The sequence below is a fragment of the Semicossyphus pulcher genome, unplaced genomic scaffold (assembly GCF_022749685.1).
Source record: "Semicossyphus pulcher isolate SPU_LCO1_2020_fin unplaced genomic scaffold, fSemPul1.0.p SCAF_3, whole genome shotgun sequence".
Lineage (NCBI taxonomy): Eukaryota > Metazoa > Chordata > Actinopteri > Labriformes > Labridae > Semicossyphus > Semicossyphus pulcher.
Genome location: NW_027211704.1, coordinates 12,574,754 through 12,597,060, shown reverse-complemented (window position 1 = coordinate 12,597,060; position 22,307 = coordinate 12,574,754). Strand labels below are relative to the sequence as shown.

General features: G+C 40.8%; 2 protein-coding genes across 2 annotated transcripts in view; both read right to left on the bottom strand.

Moving 5' to 3' along the window:
* Window positions 1–4,801: 4,801 nt before the first annotated feature.
* Window positions 4,802–13,024, bottom strand: LOC138606058 (fibrous sheath CABYR-binding protein-like). The gene is made up of 3 exons (XM_069678519.1): window positions 13,009–13,024; window positions 5,621–8,083; window positions 4,802–4,809 (listed from the first exon to the last, which is right to left on the bottom strand). Exons 1-3 carry the CDS (start codon window positions 13,022–13,024, stop codon window positions 4,802–4,804), a joined length of 2,487 nt encoding a protein of 828 aa, XP_069534620.1.
* foxj3 (forkhead box J3) overlaps window positions 11,142–22,307 on the bottom strand; it is a 79,059-nt gene continuing 67,893 nt past the window's right edge. The window contains exons 7-12 of the mRNA XM_069678186.1: window positions 21,718–21,892; window positions 19,189–19,701; window positions 18,470–18,571; window positions 17,727–17,918; window positions 16,606–16,704; window positions 11,142–16,518 (exon numbers count right to left, since the gene is read on the bottom strand). Of these exons, the coding sequence (XP_069534287.1) occupies window positions 16,406–16,518; window positions 16,606–16,704; window positions 17,727–17,918; window positions 18,470–18,571; window positions 19,189–19,701; window positions 21,718–21,892 (1,194 nt within the window). The 3' untranslated portion in view covers window positions 11,142–16,405. The remainder of the gene's footprint in view (window positions 16,519–16,605; window positions 16,705–17,726; window positions 17,919–18,469; window positions 18,572–19,188; window positions 19,702–21,717; window positions 21,893–22,307) is intronic.

Sequence of the window (22,307 nt, the reverse complement as noted above, 5' to 3'; positions counted from 1 at the left end):
CCTCTCCTGCAGGCAGGGGATCCAGTCCTGTCCACGGTGCAGCCTGACGTGAAAGCATGCCAATTAAGTACCTTACTTAGATTCATCTGTGAGCATAATGGGCCTGTAGGCTGCAGCCATCTGTGCATCCATGAATAGCGAAGAAGAACTCAATAAAAGCAGACTGGAAGGTGTTATTTTGAGTTAAAATGCCCTCAACTTTAATATGTTTATAATTTAATGCTTAACCAATGGAGAAGGCTTTTTTTTCATCATATACACTGACTTTAAAACACCTGTCAGCTGATTATTAAAAGTTATGTGTTTAAAATAAATGAGAAAACTGCTGCATGAAGACTTTATTTTAGTTATTAAATTCAATTTGAAATACTAGTACTTTTATTTAACCATTGTAATTCACTTAGAGCTGTTTTATAGGCAGCTCTTCGGTTTATATATTCAGAAAAAATATTATTTAAACATTTTTTAAAAAACATTATTTAAAAAATGATGACCTGTTTTGTTTTAAGATGTGACTCAGAATTTAAAAAGTAGGCAAACATTTTTTTCATTTGAGTAGCTTTGATACAAAAGTTTATTCAGATTCAGTTTAAAAACTGTGTTCGCTAAGTTGCCAGTTTATTTGGTACACCTCACTCAAACAAATGCATTCAAATACAACACTCCTGCAATACATCCTCCTTTCATGGAGGATATAGAGTTCAGCTTTAGAAAGGTTCTTAAGGTTATTTGGAAGCTGCTGTTGATCTGTACTGCACTATATAGAGTGATGTTTCTGTTATTTAGCCTTGACTGATGTAAATGTGGTGGATACAATAATAGTGTCACAATACAGTTCAGCAGCACTACAAACTACATCATCCAAAATAAATACACTCTTGAATCAGTAGGTGTATCTAATGAACTGGAAGCTATTTTTGGGAGCTAAAATTGTTGTTATAATCCACATGAGATGGCCACAATAACAAAGAGCATGGTTATATTTTTTTAATGTAAGACAGGAGACATTCAACAATTAGAATCCATGCAGAAAACAAGTAACTTCACAAAATCTAACTTAGACCAGTGCCATTGAAAACAATGTGTTCCTAATCTTTTGAGTGGTTTATATATAGATGTAAGACCTGTTAAAGAACCGGACAGGAATGCCTTTGGTTAATTAAATACCTGATGAGTTAAAGTCCTTTGTCCCATTAAGCTGCCATGAAAGAAACAGTTCATTTCTATATTCTCACCATTTATATTCACATCATGTCCAACAGACCGAGTCTCAACAGAAACTCACGTTGAAACCTATTTAAGCTTCTCTAGAAAACAGATCCTGTTTGGATGTGTCGTAACTTCGATTCCCACATGTGTTAGTCATATTGGTTCTCAGAGGGCAGGCAAGGTAACCATTACTGTTCTCGTATTTACAGGTAGAGTCTGCGGCCACTAGATGCTGCTGTGCTACCAGAAACAGATCGAGTCCTCCTCAGGATAAAGCCAGTATCTGGAGAAGCGAGGTTGGACAGGACGCATACACGAATGAGTTTTGTATTCATTTAAAATATTCCCACAATGCTTTTACACACGAGGAATCACATTGGACCAGTCATCTTCCTCTTTAATCTCTGTAACCTCAGTGCTCAAAGCATCTCTCCACCAGATGTCCTGTTACTGCCCCCATTTTCACAAGCGTTCACCCTGACTCCAAGCAACACCAAATTCCTCCACCCTGATGACCTTCACATGTCCATCAGGCCGACAGCTGTAACACTGTTTTCAGTGTGAGCTAACATCTCTCCCATGAGGATGTCGATTAACTACTAGTGTTCTTGAGGAAATTGGGCCATGTTTGAAATAGTTTTAAGTCCTTAAGCAAAAGCGAACAAGTATGAACATCGGAACAAATCGTTCATCCTGTTTATACCAGCCGTTTGAAGCTTCATTGCTCATGCATTTTCTGTGTGAGCGATGGGGGATCAAATCTACTGTCCTTGGTTTTGAGCACAAATGTATCCCAAAGTGTATTTGTTAGTTTTGTCAGCCTTCAGTGCTCTAACTCTGACATATCACATTGGTATTGTGCGTTAAGTTACAGTTTATTCATTACAGAAGGACACTCTGAGCTGCAGCGTAACAGGGTTGTAACAAAAAGAGGGGATTTTGTACTTTAAAAATAGAACTGCTCATTTGATTTGCCAAATTTTCATGGCAGCAGCCTGACATGAGCCTCTGATAAACTTTGGAAGACATTCTTGAACAAAAGTAGTGCTGTAGATTTTGGCCCTCATCACTTACACTGGAAGAGATTTAGGAATAAATTTGTTAACGGCCAGTTTAAACAGGAGCAGCGATTACAGCAAGAAAAGGCTGTTCCAGTAGATACCTTAAAATAGTAAACCTATATAACCTAATCCTTTAAAGGGGGGTATTATGCTAATTTCAACCGTCATATTTTACTCTGTGATACCTGTGGAGTAACTTAGCATAATTTACAGTTAAAAAAACTCGACTCAGTTAGCTCTGTCCCTTTAAGAAACCCCCAACAAGCCCGCTTTCTTCTGAGTGGCCAGCTCTCCAAAGCCTGCCGAGGCCTCACTTTGTGACGTCACAAAGTGCAGTGTGTAAAAAACTGTGTGAAACATGACATTCACAGCAGCCTGCAGACTGAGCTGAGAAGCCTGGGGATTACTCCAACATACTTTTACCTACAGATCTGAAGTTTCACCCACGTTTAGTTTGGACATCCAACATTGTAACATTATACGTCTTAAAATGTGAAACAGCATAATACCCCGTCTTTAAATACAACAGGAATATTTAGATTCCACAAATATGAGGGAGATGTTCTCCCTGAGCGAATGTGGATGCACTTTTTATGTAAGGTGGATATTATGATCTGAAAAGAAGTATCAAAAGTGCATCACATTTCACAACAATATTAAAAATGGATAAATACATCAGGCATTTAGGTGCTGTCGAACCACAAAGATCATCTGACATTTATGACATTTCCTCCAGGTTCTCACAGAGAAACGTACCCCACACTGTAAATTATACAACATGTCAGTTGGAGAAATCTAAAGAAAACACATACTGGATGGCTCTTAGATTTCTTTAAAGATCAATAATATTCTTGCTTGCTCCTATACACAAAAGAGGCGCTGAGCCATCATGTAATATTGAGTACACTAAATATACTGTAGCCATGATATATTTCGTGTATGAAGTTTTACCAGCTATTTTAGTAGTGTGTGATGACTGCCTTGTGTGACTTCCAGAGTATGTTACGTCCATAGTAATTGCTATAAATCTGTCTTTAAAATTAGTTTAATTGAGTCTTTACTCCCGGCTCTTGTACCTCTGTATTTATTGTATACAAGCTCTTTACAACAAGTGCAGTTTAAGCATACAGCAATTACAATAGGATACTGTTCATGAGTACAGATCTTAAAGCCTTCATGTGGAACACCATGTTCCCCTTCACCATCCTAAAAATATGTCCTGTGAGCAGGATGAGCCGTGGACATATAGCTGGTGCAGCAGCATGCCAAAGTGTGGTTGATATAGGAGAACTCTGCGTCTCATGCTGCATGACAGGACAGGGAAAGTGATAGTTCGCTCGGCTCTTAAACACCATGTATGAGGAGTGTGCTTTTCCATGCATGTGGACTGTACTATATGTACGAGCCAGGAGGCCAATGGAAATGTACGTAATGTACTTTAAGAACACCTTGTGATATAGAAGGTTGCACAATATTATATTGATCAACCACAAGAAACTAAAAGACCAAAAATACAAATACAGTTACATGTTTTCATCATCCATCAATTTCAGTCCAAACAAGATCATGAACATTCATAAACGCTTACATCAAATATACATTTTACAGAGCATGACTACCTTTTGTTTAGCTTGTCACATGCCCACATTTATCATAAACCACTGTTACACATTTATACTTGCAAGTTCTCATATAGATATTCATCTACTTCCACAGTTTACATGACGTTAACTCACAGTATTAATATCACAGGTTAAAAGTTAACTTAAGCACAATTTAAAAGTACTTCACTTGAGTATCATGCTACAATAATGTAGCAATATTGTATTTTAAGATTAAGTTTTTTTACACAAACGCATTGCTATAGATTAAAGGCCCACTGTGGAGCCTTTGACCACTAGTAGCGCTATGGAGCAATGTTTCTACAATTGTCGTCGGTGTTAGTAACACTCCTAAAAGAGTAGATAAGTGCAAGCAAAGGCTGTGAAGAAGATTACAAAAAGCATGTTCAAAATATAAATAAAATTGACTCTACAAGAAGGAAATGCAGTCACATTTGTTAGACCTCGGGGGTTAACACAATTTGGTGAGAAGCTCTAAATGTTTATTAGAAAAGTCCACAGAGCGCCTTAAATTTACCCAAAAGTATATAAAGAAGGCAAATTATCTCCTCCTCAACCGACAAGAATATCCTGCCACCACATTAATGCTTTAGGATCAATTCTGCAGGCAAACTAACATTGTTTCTTTTGATAATTAAAGTATATTTGCTGATGATACTTACATATTTCAACGTGTGTAAAATGCTTTTTTTAAGGTGAGGAATTCCTGCTTTTACTGAAGTAGAAGATCTTAATACCCCTTCCATCTCTGGTTTCCTTTTAGCTTTCTTGCAAGCCAAACCTTAAAGTAACCAGATCATTTCCTTCAGTGGGTTCTTCTTAAGCAAAGATCCATTGCAGAGACACCGAGTGTTCAACACTCCAGTCGTATGACATCCAACAGCTCATCCATTTATGAATTAATTTACTTCAGAACCCTAAAACAGGAGAAATAATGGTAAGTGCCAATGTTAGAAAACCTAGTTTAAAGGAAACCAATCAATCTGTGTAGTGCAGCCCTAAACAGTACGTTTGAGTCGTTTGAGTCACAATGAGCAGAGGAAGCGTGAGCCCCGCCATCTGAAAATATTTAGTTAGTCACTAAATGGTTTGATATCCATATCATAGTTAGCAGTTAGCTTACACATGCAACGTTAGCTGAGAAGCTTGACACTAATTTCTGTTACTATTTAGATGCTTAATATTATGTATATAAGCCCTTATAATGCTTAGTTAGAATCCAGTGTGGATTTGGGTTTCCAGTGGCTTTAATACTTCAAAGTTTAGTATGGATCACACTAGCTGGTATCGGGGATGTTGTACTTACTTGCATTCAGCGTAATTTCTTGGATACAGTCATCCAAACAAATCCAAAAATGATAAAAGACATCAGTGTGAAGAAAGCTGCCCCGAGCACTGTCCCTCTGTTCACCAGAGCTGGAACACCAAAACGGTCATTAGTGAAATCAACGCTCATAATTGTTACATCCAGCAATATTTTCTCTTCACACTGTGAGCTCTTAGGCGGACTTAAACGTGTCCTCACAGCACTCTTTGTGCCCCGGGGATTAGTTGAGCCTTCTTCTTACTCAATATTTAAAATTTCACAATAATTGGTAATAATTACACGCTGGAATTTTTGATCTAGTACAAGAACACTTTTCAGGTTATTAAAGACGAGTATTAAATTGGTAGTGAGGCCCTAATCAAAACAAAGCTTTTGAAAATAGCTGAGTGTTTGATTCTTACCTACAGGTTCTTCTTCTGTCGATATAGCCGCGGCTCTTAAGTCTTCACCGAGTCTCTCGATGCTGGTGCCATTTACACCGTCAAGAGTAGATGGAAAGATGTCTTCCTGTGTATCATTGACAGCCGGGGCACTAGCTGTTACAAGTTCAATTGGGGATTCAGTTGCGTTGTCTGTTTCAACCAGAACCTGTGTTACCCCTACCGGGACTTCCTCAAGTGGATCCAGGGCATGTTCTATGGTCTCATTCACAGATGAGCTCTCATTAACAGATATGACAAGTACCTCTGCATCACTGTCGTCTGGCTCAGTCTCTTGAGGACCTGTGTCTTCTTCTTCTTCTTCTTCTTCTTCTGGGAGAAGATATGATTCGACATCTTCTTCCTCTGGAACATCCTCTTCAAGGGGTATGACAAGGACTGGGTCTTCTGGAGCTGGTTCCTCATCAGTAGGTTCCTCGAGAACAATGACAACAGGTTTCTCTGATGCTGTTTCCTCACCCGCCCCCTCCTCTACTGAGTCAAGCTCTGCATGGACAAGTACAACAGATTCGTCATCTTCCGGCGCAATGGGAAGAATTTCTTCGTTAGTAGCCAGGTCCTCTTCGATATCTTCTTCTGGGACAATTGGGACAGGCACCACTGCAGCATCTTCTTCTGTATATTCCTCTAGAACTTCTTCATCTAGTTCCTCTGGTGAGACTATGGAGATTGATTCTTCTTCGATTTCTTCTTCCTGCTCTGGTAGCTCTTCAGCTGAATCCAAAGGAACAATGACAATTGAATCTTCTGGGTCTGACTCTTGTGGTGCTGTGTCCTCGACAGGTTCCACTTGATCCTCATCTTCGGTCTCAAGCTCTGCAGGAAGGAGGGCGACAGATTCCTCTTCATCTAAAGTACTGGGAAGAGGTTCTTCATCGGTAGCAGGGTCCACTTCAGCATTTTCTTCCAGGACAACTGGAACAACAGCCTCTTCTTCTTCTTCTTCTTCAGCATAGTCTTCTGGTGCTTCCTCTTCTTCTGTTTCTGAAGAAACAAGAGGGACTATTTCTTCTTGTTCCTCCTGATCCAGCTCCTCTTCATCAGGTTCCACAGGAACAATCAAAGCCGGTTCTTCTGGGATTGACTCTTCTGGTGCTGCTTCTTCTACCTCAGCAAGGATTGATTCTTCTTCATCTTGTTCTTCCACTTGTTCCTCTTCAGCAGGATCCAAAGGAACAGTAACAACTGACTCTTCTGGTGTTGCCTCTTCTACCTCAGCAAGGATTGATTCTTCTTCATCTTGTTCTTCCACTTGTTCCTCTTCAGCAGGATCCAAAGGAACAATAACAACTGACTCTTCGGTTTCTTCTACCTCAGCAAGGATTGATTCTTCTTCATCTTGTTCCTCTTCAGCAGGATCCAAAGGAACAATAACAACTGACTCTTCGGTTTCTTCTACCTCAGCAAGGATTGATTCTTCTTCATCTTGTTCTTCCACTTGTTCCTCTTCAGCAGGATCCAAAGGAACAATAACAACTGACTCTTCTGCTTCTTCTACCTCAGCAAGGATTGATTCTTCTTCAACTTGTTCTTCCACTTGTTCCTCTTCAGCAGGATCCAAAGGAACAATAACAACTGACTCTTCTGGTGCTGTTTCCTCTGCAGCAGGTTCCTCTTGATCTGCCTCCTCTGTCTCAAGTCCTGCAGAGACGAGGACAACAGATTCCTCTTCTTCTGTGACAGGAAGAGGTTCCTCTTCTACTTCAGTATTTTCCTTAGAATCTTCTGAAGCCTCTTCGAGAATAACAGGGATTGGTACTTCTGGAGCTGGATCATCCAGACCATGCTGTTCTGGGGATGGGTTCTCTACAGCACTCTCTACAGCAACAGCAGGTTCTTCTTCTGCATTTTCCTTTGCAGCGTCCTCTTCTGAAGCCTCCAAATTAACAACTGGGACCTGTGCCTTTGAAACTGGATCCTCCGGACCTTGCTGTTCTGGGGATGCATTTTCATCAGGACCATCTACAGCAACAGCAAGATCTTCTTCTGCATTTTCCTCTGGAGCCTCCTCTTCAGAAGTTTCTAACAGCAGGACTGGGACTGGTGCTTCTGGAGCTGGATCCTCCACATCATGCTGTTCTGAAGTTTCACCTGGGGATTCCTCTGCTAAGGCAGTGTCTACAGGGACAGTTTCCGCCTCTGGGGATTCTTGTGGAACCGCAGCCAGAGGCTCCTGAGGGGCTGATTCCTGAGCTACAGCTTCTTCAGATTCATTAGAAACCTGATCTTGAATAACTGGTTCTGGTGGTTTTGCAATAACAGGAATGTCTTCTGCAGCGGGTGACTCCTCAGGCGATGGAGCTGCTTTCACTGCAACAACTGGAATGATTTTCACCTTCTTCCTAACAGGACCCCTCTCCTCAGTTACCCGTATGCGTCGACCCGGGTCTTTGGCAGCACCTGATGACTGAACGACTTTGGCAGCTGCAATAAAATTGAATGATTTAGCGATAACTTCATCAAAGTTATATCCATCACGAGTTAGTCAAAGAAAGACTTATTTACGTAAAATCTGTTTTAATAAATATCTATATTTGAATTAAATTGTTAATTTTACATGGAGTAGTTTAGTCGTACTCAGTTAAGCTTTCTTTTATATTGATAAAAAGGTACGAATATATCTTCTGAGTATCTTATATGTTAGTGCTGATTATAAGAGCTAACATTAATCTGAACAGGAGGCCCCTCATTATAACCATACAACACACGATATCTCTGAAAATGGCATCAAATATGACGACGGCCCATTATGTAACAGTTAACAAGATCCCCGGTGACATGACACAAACACGGAGGATGTTCAGAGATCCAACTTTAGTTCAAACGTCTCAGCGGGTAGTTTGCTAACAGGAGTAGGTGTGTCATTGAACAGGCCATGAAAGTATTTTAAGTTCGGTTGTTACTAACATCCGAACATTCAGGCACAGGAGTATTACGCTGGATGTACCTGGGTGACTGAGTCAGTTTCCAAACTGAATGCATATTTTTATTATTCAAAGCTTAAAACACCTTAAGCAGTATTTTTGCTTTTTCCTGTCTTAGATTCTGCTGACTCACAATGAACCTGTTATGTAACACCGAACACAGGTTGACTTTGTTAAAAGACACATTTATGTACTTCTCTAACATACTTCTGACTTCAGCACAGTCTGTGTACTGTTGCATTCAAATCCTCTTAAATGCACATTCGTATTCATGCATACTCATAAACTGTAGCTTGAACAAGCCGTTGGCTTAGTAATAACAACTGAGAAGATAATGAATAAGAATTAAATTGATAAATGAATGTAATTAAAGTGACTCTTTGAGATTTGACTGAACAGTATTTAACATTTCTATAAAATATTCAACAAAATTTGAATACATATGAATATTTTATTAATATACTATTGCTCTGTTAAGCCTATTTTATTTTAACTTGAAAGAAAGCTTGTGATTCATTTTCATATCAATCAATCAAGTTTAAAATTGTCACATGCGGTGATGATAAAACGACTGAGAAATATAACAGTAAATTCTTTCACCAGAAATCATAGATTAGAGGCCATAGAGGTGTTTCTTTTAAAAATGATCAACAGTGTTTAAGAAGAAACAGATAGCTTACGTATTGGTGCTGGTGAGCATAGCTGAATATTCAGGAGCAGGGTCAGCAGCAGCAGAGAGGACGTTTTGAACATGATGTCCGTCAGCTCAGAGCCCTCTCATCAGCGCCAAACGACTTTCAATGTCTCCAATGTGGCAGTCAGAGCGGTGCCCCTACTGTGAATGTATATCCCACAGGGCCGGAGCACACGTGTAAGGTGTCAGTGTGGACACATGTTGAAGGGACACAACATATGGAAGCACTGGGAGGGTGCATCCAGGGCTGGGTGGGTAAAAAGAGAAACGTACTGTGGGATCATATGGACTTCTTCTGCAGGACTATACCAGCTGCTCCTGAATCAACAGATAAGGGCTATGACTGCTGCTTATAAAGCTTGGTTAAAAGAGATACCTATTTTTGGTGCCTTTTTCTTTCCCCAGTGCAGTGAGCAAGAAGATCATTCAATCTGATTTTCTGGAGTTTAACTCCTTTTTTCTAAGATGTAAAAAAATCACCATGTTTAGTTTATTTCTCTTATTTATAATAAAGATGTTGGCTCTGTAAACTATGTGCCCCAGATGGCCGTCTTGTCCAGTATGTGATATTTATGTGGTATATTTACAAACATATTAAGAAACATATGGTTCAGTTTTTAGAATGGGTACATCATTTAGTGCTCACATTTAAAACAGCTTGAAACATTAACTCTATGAAGAAATGCACTGCATCACTTTATGCAGCATGTTCTACTGCATTTATACTGAATCAAGTTGTTTGCACTAGAACTGCAACAATTATTTAGTGCACTGATTAGTGGATCAAATAAATGTTTTTCTTTTTTTAAGCCACATTTTTTTAATTGCTTGTTATCGCTGTTTGATTGTAAAGATTTGCTGCTTTTCTTTGTCATTTAGGAAAAGGAAAATCTCCCTTGGGATTTTGACTGTTGGCTGGATGTAGGGAGAGCAGTGATGAGCTTATTCACATTTAACATCATAGACTGAAAAATTAATGGTTAAATAAACCATAAGATTAATTAATAAGGAAACTAATTGTAGTCGAGGCTCCAAGGATTTCATTCATTACAGATATCAGGGTGACCTGAATGGTAGGAAGTGTCCTTGTTAGCGATGGGTATATGGAATATTATAGGTGATATTATTCGCAGTTAACCGTCCTAACTGCTTCGAAATAATTATTCTATCATGGTTACATTGAAGATGATATCTTATAGGTCTAACTGTCTTTCTGTTCTAGAAGAGCTCTGGCAAATTATATCAAAGTCTTTTGGTTGGGGGACGCAGGTTTAGCTCAGTGGGTAGAGCAGGCGCTCCCAGACTACAGACACAGATGCAGCGGCCGCAGGCTCCACTCTCGCCCCGGGCCTTTTGCGGGATGTCACCCCCCACTCTCTTCTCCTTGTCTGTCTTCAGCTGTCCTATCGAATAAAGGCAAAATGGCAAAAACAAAAAAAGAATCTTTTTTTTATACAGCACAAAGACGAGTCAGAAAACTGGGCGAAATCAGAAAATACTACTACTAATAATTATTTACACACTGTATCCTTTAAGAAGTGCCTGAATATGGATGTCAGTATGTTTTAATAAGTGAGCGTTTGTCAAGTTTAATAAGCGTATAATTTGGGCTGTTGTGTGAAGCCCTTTTTAGTGTGAACATTTATTTGTCTTAATATGTATTGTATGTGTTAATTGATATTCTTTCATTCAGAGAAGTTGCTCATTTAATGACAGATATGTGATTTTTAAGTCCCTGGTTAACTCTGGTTTTGAACAACCACTACATGTACTGATGATGATGTCATATTAACAGCAGTATCCTGCCCTGTAACATTGACACACAGCTTCAGGAACAAAGCTCAAACAGCACATTAATCCACAGTGAAGTTACCATATTTTATTTCTTTAAGTGCCATTCATGCATATTGGGGACGGGGGTGGGGTGGGCGGTGGTATCGACAATTCTAATAACACTTGAGTTATTTTACAGCACTAAACGAATACAAAGAGTAGCTGTGTCACCTCATCGGACAACGAAAGTAATAAACCGTGCAATAAACAAAAAAAGGGACGAAGAGGAGAAAAAAAAAATACAAGAAATGACAAAGACAAAATCAAAAAAACAGAAAAATAAAACACAAACCAAATATATATTATCAACACTGAAACACTGAATGTAGAACCATAGTACAGGTAAAAGGTAGTGTCACACAAAAAGCCAACGCATTTTCATCACATATATACAATATAGATATATACATACTGTCACCCTCTGATTGGACAATAACAAAATACTCTATTCTTTTACCTCCTCTCTTTTCATGGATAAGACCCACCCCCAGCCTTGATACCCCACCCCCAAGAGGAAAAAAGGGATGATTGAAAAGACATATATGTACAAGCACAACAACACACCAGCACTGAATAAAATAGGCCCCAATCAGCAGTACTTGTTGGCAGTTCTCTCCCACATTGTAACAAGGCTTTTTTTTTTTCATCTTTTTTTTTCTCCCACTGATAGTAATCTCTCTGGCAGGTTCATGTCCAGCTGAATTAAAAACTCAAATCATCTTTTGATAAAAGAACTTAAACACACACACACACACTCTTCACACATACAGACGTAATGTAAAATTGTGATTGTGATCCAGTCATTGTCTTCACCTTTTTTTTTCCCTTATAGCCACATCCGCTAGCTCAGATCTTTTTCCTGTTGGGGCCGCTGTGCTTAAATAGTAGCTCGTGTGCGCTAACAATCTTCACCTGGAAGAACGGAGACACACTTCAACTTCACACCAAGCAGGGACAACACAGGATGTTCTCTGTCGGAGGTCCATAGAGTCCTAATGAAAACACGCTGATGCTCTTTGTTTTTTGCCGTCTTCTGTTGCAGTCCTTTGGCCCACACTCGCCTGAAACAGTCATGATTCGGGTCACTTAACTGACTTTGTGTTCGGTTTGAGCGCTAGTTAAGAAATTCTGGCAGTTGAACAAAACTTTAAAAGCGAGTAAAAGATCCACAGGCAAGAAAATGATCCACACAGAGCGGACGTTTGATATGCAAGGACAGACAAAACATCACAGAAGAAAGGCAGGAGTGGACAGGTTTAAATGGCAGGAGAGAAAAACAAAACTATCAGCTGAAAATATAAAAATGAACGGCAGTATAATCAGTTAAAAGAAGAGGACTTGACTCTTCCTTCAGATGTGGACAGTTTAAAAGAGTTACAGTATAAAACGGGACTGGTTCTAGTTTCAAATAACTATTTAGGCATTCAAATGTAGACACAAATCTATACCATCCAATAAAACAATTATGTGAGACTTGAAAGTGCCTTTTACAGTATCGTTAAAAAAGAATTCATGATTGTCACCCAAATATGAGACGCTGAACAGCGCAGCTGTGACATGTTAGCATTGCTCAAAGGAACAGCTTCAGGTTTGGGGAAATAAACTCATGTGCTTCCCTGTGAGGGAGAAGATCAGAACCTCATCTCATGTCACCTTCATAAATCTACAGCCTCAATAACAGTCAGTAGATAAGATTAGCTTAACAGGAAGATTAAAAACGAGGAAACCATTAGACTGCAGAGTAACAAAACACTCCTAAACCTCTAAAGCTCAGCAATTAACTCGTTTTACAGACATGTTGCAAAAATTGTCCTTTTTACACAGAAGCTTTTTTTACACAGATAAACAAATGACACACAAAGTGAGTGTTAGAGATACTTTAAGGTGGGTTTTGTTACTCTCGGACAGAGCCATGCTAACTGTTGTTTTCAGTCATTAAAGTGGTAATCTCGAAGATCTCAGTTTCGTTCTCTTCGGCAGGAATTGTGGGAGCACACTTTCCAGACGGTTGGCTCCGGTTGTCTAGTTGGTTAGCTACGGTCGCTTTCTTTTTTAAGACCCTCTGCCTTCATCTGAGCGTCAAATTTCTTTCTTTGTCTTTGTTTGTTCAGCCATATTGAATTACTGTTTACTCGCATCGCTTGCAGAGGCCGGAAAAACAGCTGCTTAGCTCCGCCTACTTGCTTGTGATTTTTTCCGCTAAAGTCGCCACAGACAGCCAGTCTGTAATACTGCAAATGCAAAGGCTTTCATCAGTGGGCCATAGGCTCAATCACCATTGTGTTACCTCGTTCAGCGATAGATGACTTAACAGACATTTATTTACATGAAAATCACTTTATGATGATTATCACTTTAAGCTAACTTGCTGCTGGCTGTGGCTGCAGACATGAGCAGCAACAATGAAAGCAAATCAGCGTATTTCCCCAAAAATGTTGCACTACTCCTTTAAACAAGGACACACAATGTCATACATGCAAAGCACCATACACGGGTCAGTGGTATTGAAGGGAGAAAGAAATGATCATTGTTGTTGTTAACGGGGGTCAGATAGTCTAACTGTGAGTGAGTGAGTGAGTGAATGAGGAGCGAGTGGCTTCTTACGATCAACAGAAGGTGTGTGTGTGTGCAAAGGGTGATTTTTCTGACAGAGTGTCTCTGAAGTTCAGCACCGGTCTGATTGAGGAGCCACTCGTTACAGGACACAGAGCGCAGGTGGATCTCCCTGTTCTGTGCTTTAGAGAAACCCACATGAAACACATCTGTCTCAAATCACTGTGTGCATCTGCTTTGTGCTCATAGAAAGCATAGAGATGATTGCAGCAATCAATCATAGCCCTAAAATTACAATAAAACAAAAACACACACAAGCACCATGTGTTCAACACACTCACACACACACTGTATGCATTGTATCATGAGTCACATTTCTCATTTTGTTCTGATTGTATAACAGCAAAATCTTACGCTATCGAACTACCACAACAAAATGTCAGTCAGGCAGTAAAAAAAAAAAGAATCGTATCTTCATGATTTAAACGCCAGATGTGACGATAAACTCTTGAGTGCAGCATCGTTCACTCCCTTTGACGCACGACAGGTGGATACAGAAAATGGATGTAACTCAGTTTACAAATCATACAGTTAAACACAATTATTTAGCCTTTTCGAATGGAAAGTTCAACACCTGATGCATATGTTATTGATCATTAATCAATCAAAGTATCGGACGTTTAAGAAGCTTTCACAAGAGAGTGTTCTCATTTGGGGAAGTCCGTATGTGGGCCTTCTGTTTAATACATTTTTAATTTATTCCTTTTATCACCTTTTAAATGATTTCTTTACGTTCATGTTTAAATCTTTACGATATGGTTTGCATACATTTGAAATGTAATTGTTTAAAGGAGCAGCTCGGCATTTTGGGAAATATCGTTTTAAGCTTCCTTAGCTAGGTCAACACCTTCTCTGCGTTTCCACTCTTTGTGCGAAGCTAAGCTAAGCTAACCGTTTCCTGGCTACAGCTTAGAGTTTTTCCATCTTACTCTTTGCAAGAAGGCAACAAGCATATTTCCCCAAATAAAAGACTTTACCTTTAATAAAACCAAACGATGTTGATTTAAACAAAACAAACACTTCCTTGCAGACGAGAGCCCGGCCGATACTGGGTTAAGTCCGACACCAACACTTCTAAAAGAAGAATATATAGTTTTAAAAGATCACATATTGACATATCGTCTTTTGGGATTTTATTTTTGTGTTTTTTCACAAAAAGAAACTTTATCCAAATCATTGTCATCAACAGTTTCAAAGTCATCAGAGCTCTTTTGTTTTGGTTTTTGGTGACAAACAGAAACACAGTTTCTAAATTATCCTAAACACATGACCGACATCTTTGTTACTTATTGGCTGACATATTTGACAATACAGATATTTTGCTGATAAACTAGGATGAGCCGATAATATTGGCCATACCGATACATCAATCAATGTCTTTTTTTATTTTGTAAAGATCTTTTTTTTTGGCTTTTGCCTTTATTAGATAGGACACCTGAAGAGAGACAGTAAATGTGGGCAGTAGAGAGTTTGGGATGACATGCACCAAATGATCTGCATACCGGGAGTCGAGCCTGCGATTAGTGCGTAGAGGCCTGTAGCCTCTGTAAACGGGGCGTCTGCTCTACCAACTGAGCTAAACCAGTCAAGTTCTTTTTATAGTTATTGAATGATTGAATGATCAACAAGTTATTCATCTGAGCTGATGAACTTTACCATGAAAACCTGCTTGAAAATGTGAATTTGTTACAACAGCTTCTGATTGGTAAAGCAACAATTAACCAACAGGATGCACACAGAGGACTTAAACCTCGGTTTACTTTGGGTTGAACAAAGGACACAAAATGTCAGACGTCCCTGCTTTCACCTTCTTCTCACGCGCATCATATTCACTCGTCTTGAAGTGCTTGAGACAGAAAACAAAGAAGAAAAAGGGGGTTTGTACTCCCATAACTGGTCTGGTGCAGCGAGCTGATCACATTGATTGGCTATGAAAACAGATCATGATACTTTCTGTGATCTCCCTCTCATTTTGTCTCTTGGTTTGTTTTATATCGAGCCTACTTTTACACATTTAACACCCTGTTCAAACCCTCACTTATTGTAAACCTAACTTTACCATGCAGCCACAGTGGGGCCGGCTTTCTCCCAAAAGAGCACCATCACATCACTCACAGAGACGGCCTGTTTCTTACAAACTAAATCAAACAAAATAAGTTTGTTTTTTAAAAAAGAGAGATTAACTCATCCAAGAGGCAGCTGAGGCCGATGTCAACACGAGAAGAATTACAAGCTGAACACGTCGCTCAAATCACATAACAGTTACGGAGCAGAGGGGGGGTCGGGGGGGGGAGAGGGGTTCGGACTTTGGAAGGCTGCTGGCGAGGGACGGGGAGAGGGCTGGCAGAGGAGCTGAGGAGCGTGTGGTTTAGACGTGAATGTGTTCTACTCGTCTCTAGACAAGTACGTAAGCATCACTTTAACATGTCCCACTAAATATGATTGTCTTCAAAGTAACGTTTTCTAGTTATGTTTTGCTTTTGTAAAAATGTCAGGACTCTGAAGTCTGTCTCTGTCCGAAGCCTTTCAAATGTTCTTCTGCATCCCACCGACAGAGGCCTCCTCCTCCCCCTCCTCCTCCTCCTCCTCCTCCTCCTGTGGCCTTTCAGCTCAGCCTGGCTTCCTCTGGCTTCCACCTCCTCTCCTCGCTCCCTTTTCTGTTAGCAAAAGGAAGTCTACGGGTTAGACAATGGAGTCCCAATCAAAGTCATCCTGGATGTCATCGGCTGGCATGCGATGCATCTGGAAGTTTCTGGTAGGTATCATGTGCTGCTGGTTCATCTGTGCATGGTGTCCTGGAGAGAGAGATTTTTGATCATTTTAAATAAAGTTTAATTATAGCTGTAAGTAGATATTTGAATCCTTTTTTCCTCAGTTGTCACCTGTCATTGTGGGTCCTGCGGTGCTCATGGGGGGCATGTGGGGATATCCAGGGGGACCCATCAAGGACATGCTCTGTCTGGAGTCCATGTAGAGATTTCCTGGAGAGAGAATTAGAACAAAACTTTATTTAAAATCTTTTAAATAAATGTCTGTTAAGTCACCATCTATCCCTGAATGAGGTAACACAATGGTGACTGAGCCTATGGCCCGCTGATGAAAGCTTTTGCATTTGCATTATTACAGACTGGCTGTCTGGTGCAACTTTCACGGAAAAAAATCACGAGTGGCGCCCAGTTAGTGACGCGTTTTCCATCACCCAGCAGTGGTTGGTCTGCCAGAGAGGGTAGGCGGAGCTAAGCGGCTGCTTTTCCGGTCTCTGCAAGTGTTGCGAGCAAACAGTAATCTACTATGGCTGAACAAACAAAGAAAAGATTGATGACTACAGATACAACTTCAACAATAAGGGAAAATCCAAAGAAAAAGAAACAAATTGGACGCTCAGATGAAGGCAAACAGTCTAAAAAGGAAAGCGACCGTCAGCGAGGTAAATCAAGAGTTACAACCGGAGCCAACCGTGGACGTCACACATATGTCTGGAATATATATCATATATCTGGGAAATGTGCTCCCGCAATAACCGATGATCGTCATAGGTGCCGCCAAAGAGAACCTTAGCTTGTCCAGTCCATGCAGTGTTATTTTAAAATAGTTGAAACATTATGGTCTATAAAAAAATCCCTGTTTTTAGCCACATTTTACAGTATTCATAAAATACCTGTGACTGTCTATTTTTAAGAAGTGGCACTTGTGAGCCCAGTCGAGGTGCATTAAGGGACTCTCAAAATGCTTGGAGAGCAGATTTTGGCTAAGCAAAAATTTGTTTTTCCACAGATTCCTCTGGCTTTTATACAGTATTTAAATCACCATGGATCCCATTCTCTGCATTTTATCGAGATGAGAAAATGAGATGAATGTGCTAAGGGACTTAGAGTTTAGTATCATTTCATATCTGTACATGCAGGCATTAGGAAAGACCTTACAGTGCGAGTACTATTACAAAACAACAAATACTAGTCCCCAAAAACGACACAAATTCAATGAAATCGAGCGGATGTTTCACCTGTGTTGTGGTGCTGGCTGGGTTTGTTGGGGTGCATGGAGCCGTGACAAACAGGAGACTGCACCGCCCCCTGTGGCTGGATTACACCGGTGCGGGCAAAAAACTGGTTGATGGACGAGCAGAGGTCTGCGATCTGGGTGGGTTCCAGGGACCAATTGTTCAACTCCGCTTGTCTCATACTGTCTCTTAATCCTGAGGAACATGAAACACAAATTACAGACAGAAGAAGCCGATCAGAGCGAGTGACAGTATCTGCGTGCGCTAAAATGCCTTTGACAATGAAATGTATGAAACCGCACCAGCCGACCGTCCAAAGAATATTAATCGAGTTAATGAGAAAGTAATTTAGGAACATGTAGCAGAAACTTTGGCTGCAGTATAAATTCATTATGTCAGTAACCTTCAGTGGGTGATATTTAAAAAACATCCTACCTTGCAATCCTACACTGTAATTGGATAAACTGACCTGCTGAGCTTGTTGTTTTGGTAATTAAACTAGAAGGCAATGTTATTTAATTGAAGAGCTCAGTTTAATTAAACTCATAATCAAATCCACAGTGTCAACACTTCAGCACTCAATCAAAGCTGGGGCAGTACTGTACTATCTGCTCCTGGCTTTACGTCTCTGTGTCTTCTGTCATCTAGAAAAATCTTCATCTTGGACGAATAAATCCAAAACATTTTATTGTTTTTTTTGACATTCTAAAATGCAGTAGAGTCTATTTGTAGTGTCCAAACCGCACCTTGGAAAGGTGAAAGGTCGACATCAGCCCAGTTATAGCTGCTAGCAATACGACAGCTTTCTTTCAGTGCATCCAGATTTGGGTACCAGTCAGACAGTAAACCTGCAACACACACACACACACACACACACAGGAGACTTTCTGTAACATTACAGCATAAGAGGGTTGAAGGATACAGGTCATTCTGGTTAAAATACCAAGTTCACTCCCGGGACGAGCACAGATTCAACCCTAATTACATCATTTACGGACAACTGCACCATAACTGCTGCTGTAATTGTTATTTACTGTGGCTTAGATAATAAGGCCAGATGATTCATTTTCATTGTAGTCACATTTTTGTAGCCGTGCAGACAAATGAATGAGAAGGTTACACAAAATAAAACAGTATTATCAGGCTATTTAACAGTTCAGTGCCGTGCTGCGGCCACTAGGAGGAGCCAGTCGACTGTTAGAGCAGCAGAAGTGGCTGGATGCAGCATTGCTTTGTTCTCACCACAGCACAGATAATAAATCAGATGATGATTTACTGCTCAGCACCTAAAACAATATCTCAGTGAATTATGACTGAAAATGAGGATTTATACAAAATCATATTGAGCTGTGAGCATGTCGTGTTTGTTCTTGTTGTTGTGTGTCTGTGTGATGAACAGGATGAAGAGAAAACAACACGGTGATGCAGGTTTCGGAGGAGGACGATGACAGACAGAGGGTCTTACCTGTGTTGCAGGCCATCTGTTGCTGGGTAGGATGGGGCTGGTGGGAGAGGCTCGGATGCTGCTGTCCGTGTTGCTGCGGGTGCTGGCTGTGCTGCGCGTGTTGGGAGGGGTGCGGCGTGTGTTGCTGCGGGTGCTGGCCGTGGGACGGGTGCTGCGATGGGTGCTGCCCGTGCTGAGAGTGCGCAGCGTGCTGGGGGTGCTGTGGGTGCTGACTGTGTTGGCTGTGCTGGGCGTGTTGGCTGTGTTGGTTGTGTTGGTTGTGTTGGTTGTGTTGATTGTGGGGGCCGCCGTGCTGCGGGAGGTGCTGCGCGTGGGGCGAGCCGTGGCCGGGGTGGGCCTGGGCAGGATGGGACAGGGGCACCTGGCCACTGTTGGCGGAGTGGCTGTTGGGGTGGTTGTTGGGTTGGTTGTTTGACAGGCTGTTCTGGGTGCTGATGGCGCCGCTGGGAGAGTGCTGATAGGAGCAGGAGGTGTGGGTCTGCTGGGAGGAATCTGACGGGATGCCCATCAGGCCTGGGAAACGAAACATACCAACAAAGCTCGTTATTGTGCTGAAACAAACAGGCAGTGATATATTGTGGAAAATTATGCGGACAACTATTCCGATAATTGATATTACTCCAACTTTATGATTGATAAATTGGATTATTCTCTTGTAACTCAATTTGTAGTTTGTATATAAGTACGAGAATGCCTCGTTAAAAAACCTCAAATATTCAATGTTCAGTTATACAAAGAGAAAATCAGCATGAACGACAGCGTTTGTCTTGAAATATGTCTCAAACTAATTTTAAGATTAATTTCAGCTGATCATTTTCAAACCAAAATAGCAACATTTCATTTTTTGTTCTTTTATTACGCTTGAAAATAGAAGATATTTAAGTTTTGAACTATGTTATCATAAATAAAGCAGTTAACAGAAGTGACCTTGGGCTCTGGGAATCAGTGAATCTAAAGATAATGTCCACATTACTTGATAATAAAGCATCTTTAATTAAAGCCCTTCATAGTGAAAGGAGATTCCAACACTGTCAGTCACATAGTCTCAGATGGTGCTGTAAGACTCTAATGCACTTCAGCACAAACTCACAGAGGGCCAGGGTCTTCACATGTCAGAGCAGCTACTTAAGTTCTTTTATCTTAACATCTTATAATAATGGGATCTGGGCCTCCTGTGTTTAAGTAGTTTCACACTTGAGACGGACCAGCTGCCATTTTGTCGTATCAGGGAATGACTCAGCATTAGTTGTGTCTCTGAGGTTCATGAGCCGGAGCTGCCGTCGCCTCTCCTCTCCTCTCCAGCGACACGGCTCTGGATTGTCTTTGACAAATTCATTGTGCTGCCGCGCGTCTCTTTAACACACACGACTGGGGCATGAACATCTGCACACCCAACTGCAATCATCTGAGTGGCAGGGAGTGGTCTTAAGAGGCCCTGTCCTTCACAGCTTTGGCACAGTAAACCTATTTCGCTGGAGTGCTTTTAGAGCTGACTCCAGCCCTGCACCTCCACAATCGGCACGTAACACTCACTGCAGGGGTGACAAAGGTGCATCTCTTATCGGCGCAGAAAGCCCATTGTCCAACCAGGGAAATACAGAAAGCAATTAACGCAGCACCAGAATAATAATGCGAGCTCATTACCTATTATCAAAGCCAGTGAATTAGCTCACTGTCTACAGCGGCAGAGTGTGAAATCCTCTAGCTCGATTATTTACGCTTTTTAATTGCATGAGCTTGTCTGACTAAGAGATTTCACTTTTATGCGCATAAAAAAGGTAACAACTTTCAACTAATGAAACATAGATGATAGATTAAAGGAGAGCAACTCTTTGAAAACATTAGCATGAAATGCATTTGATTTGTGAAAGTAGGTTATACACAGAAAGCTCAGTCTACTTTGCTCATAACCCGCTTGTCAAGTGCTCTTTGTTTATCAGTCAATCAGATTACAAGCAGAAATGCATTTTGTTCTGCAGGGAATCACAGGCTTTTGGAAAGCTGGGCTCGATCCACCATTATGTATTATATCATACAAACTCCCCATCATTATGACAAATGAACCTCAAATCCAACAGATTTACTGAGAACTTGTTCTGCCTGTAACCTCTTCCACTGCTGTGATGAAACGCAGCCTACATCAGGAAACATTTCAACCATGACAAGACGCAGAAAAACTTTCATATAGTTCAGAAAATATCAAACAGGAAGGATGCCGTACTCATTCTCGATTAACAATTAAATAAAGGCAGTAAGATCTCTTTATACCCTCTTGTGAAATATTGAAGACGTGAACTCTCTGACTGTATTTTGAATATGAAATGAAGCTTTTTCCACTTTGCTCTGAAATTAGACTCTAGTCGTACAGCCTGTTGAATACCTGCTCACTTCTTAGTAAAACTAATTAGACTCTCTATAGCAGCTGTTAAGACAAACCCACATGAGGAAGATCGTTGTAAAAACCCGTTGATAAATGATGCTTAGGCTCTCTAATGGGTTTCCACAGGATGCTCCCATGAGGCCGCTCACCTTGTTGGCTGAAGGACTGCTCAAAAACAGACTTGTAAAGGCTGCGGAAGGAGGCACTGAGATCTTCAAATTCAGAGAACAGGAGCTGCTTATCCCTGTCCGGCATGTTGTACTGGGACTGGGGGGTCTGCTGGAGGCTCATAGACTGGGACACGGGCTCTGGGTGATTGGTCACCTGTGGAGATGAGGATATAAAGAAGGTCAATGATTTACAGAAGCAAAGAGCATTATTGAGCACAAAATTAGATAATGTTTGAAGGATTTTATTGGCTACAGTTCTGCTCTTTCTGCTCCACAGACTGACGGGGCAACTGATGCTAAACATGCACATTAAAGGAGCAATTAGCTCCTGGAAAAAGCCACTGTCAGCCAAAGCTGGTGTTCTCTGTAATCAATAGAAGCAATAATATTTGAAATTGGCGCCATAGCTGTGGAGAAAGTTGTACAAACAGCTCGTGGTTTCGCCGATTCTACATTCCTACAACACCCAGCGTGCATTGCGCCCCTCCCTCTGAAATGTGGACGATTTGGAGTGAAATACTACCGTTTTCGCTGCAGGCAATGGCTCAGAGCGGTGCAGAATCCAAAAT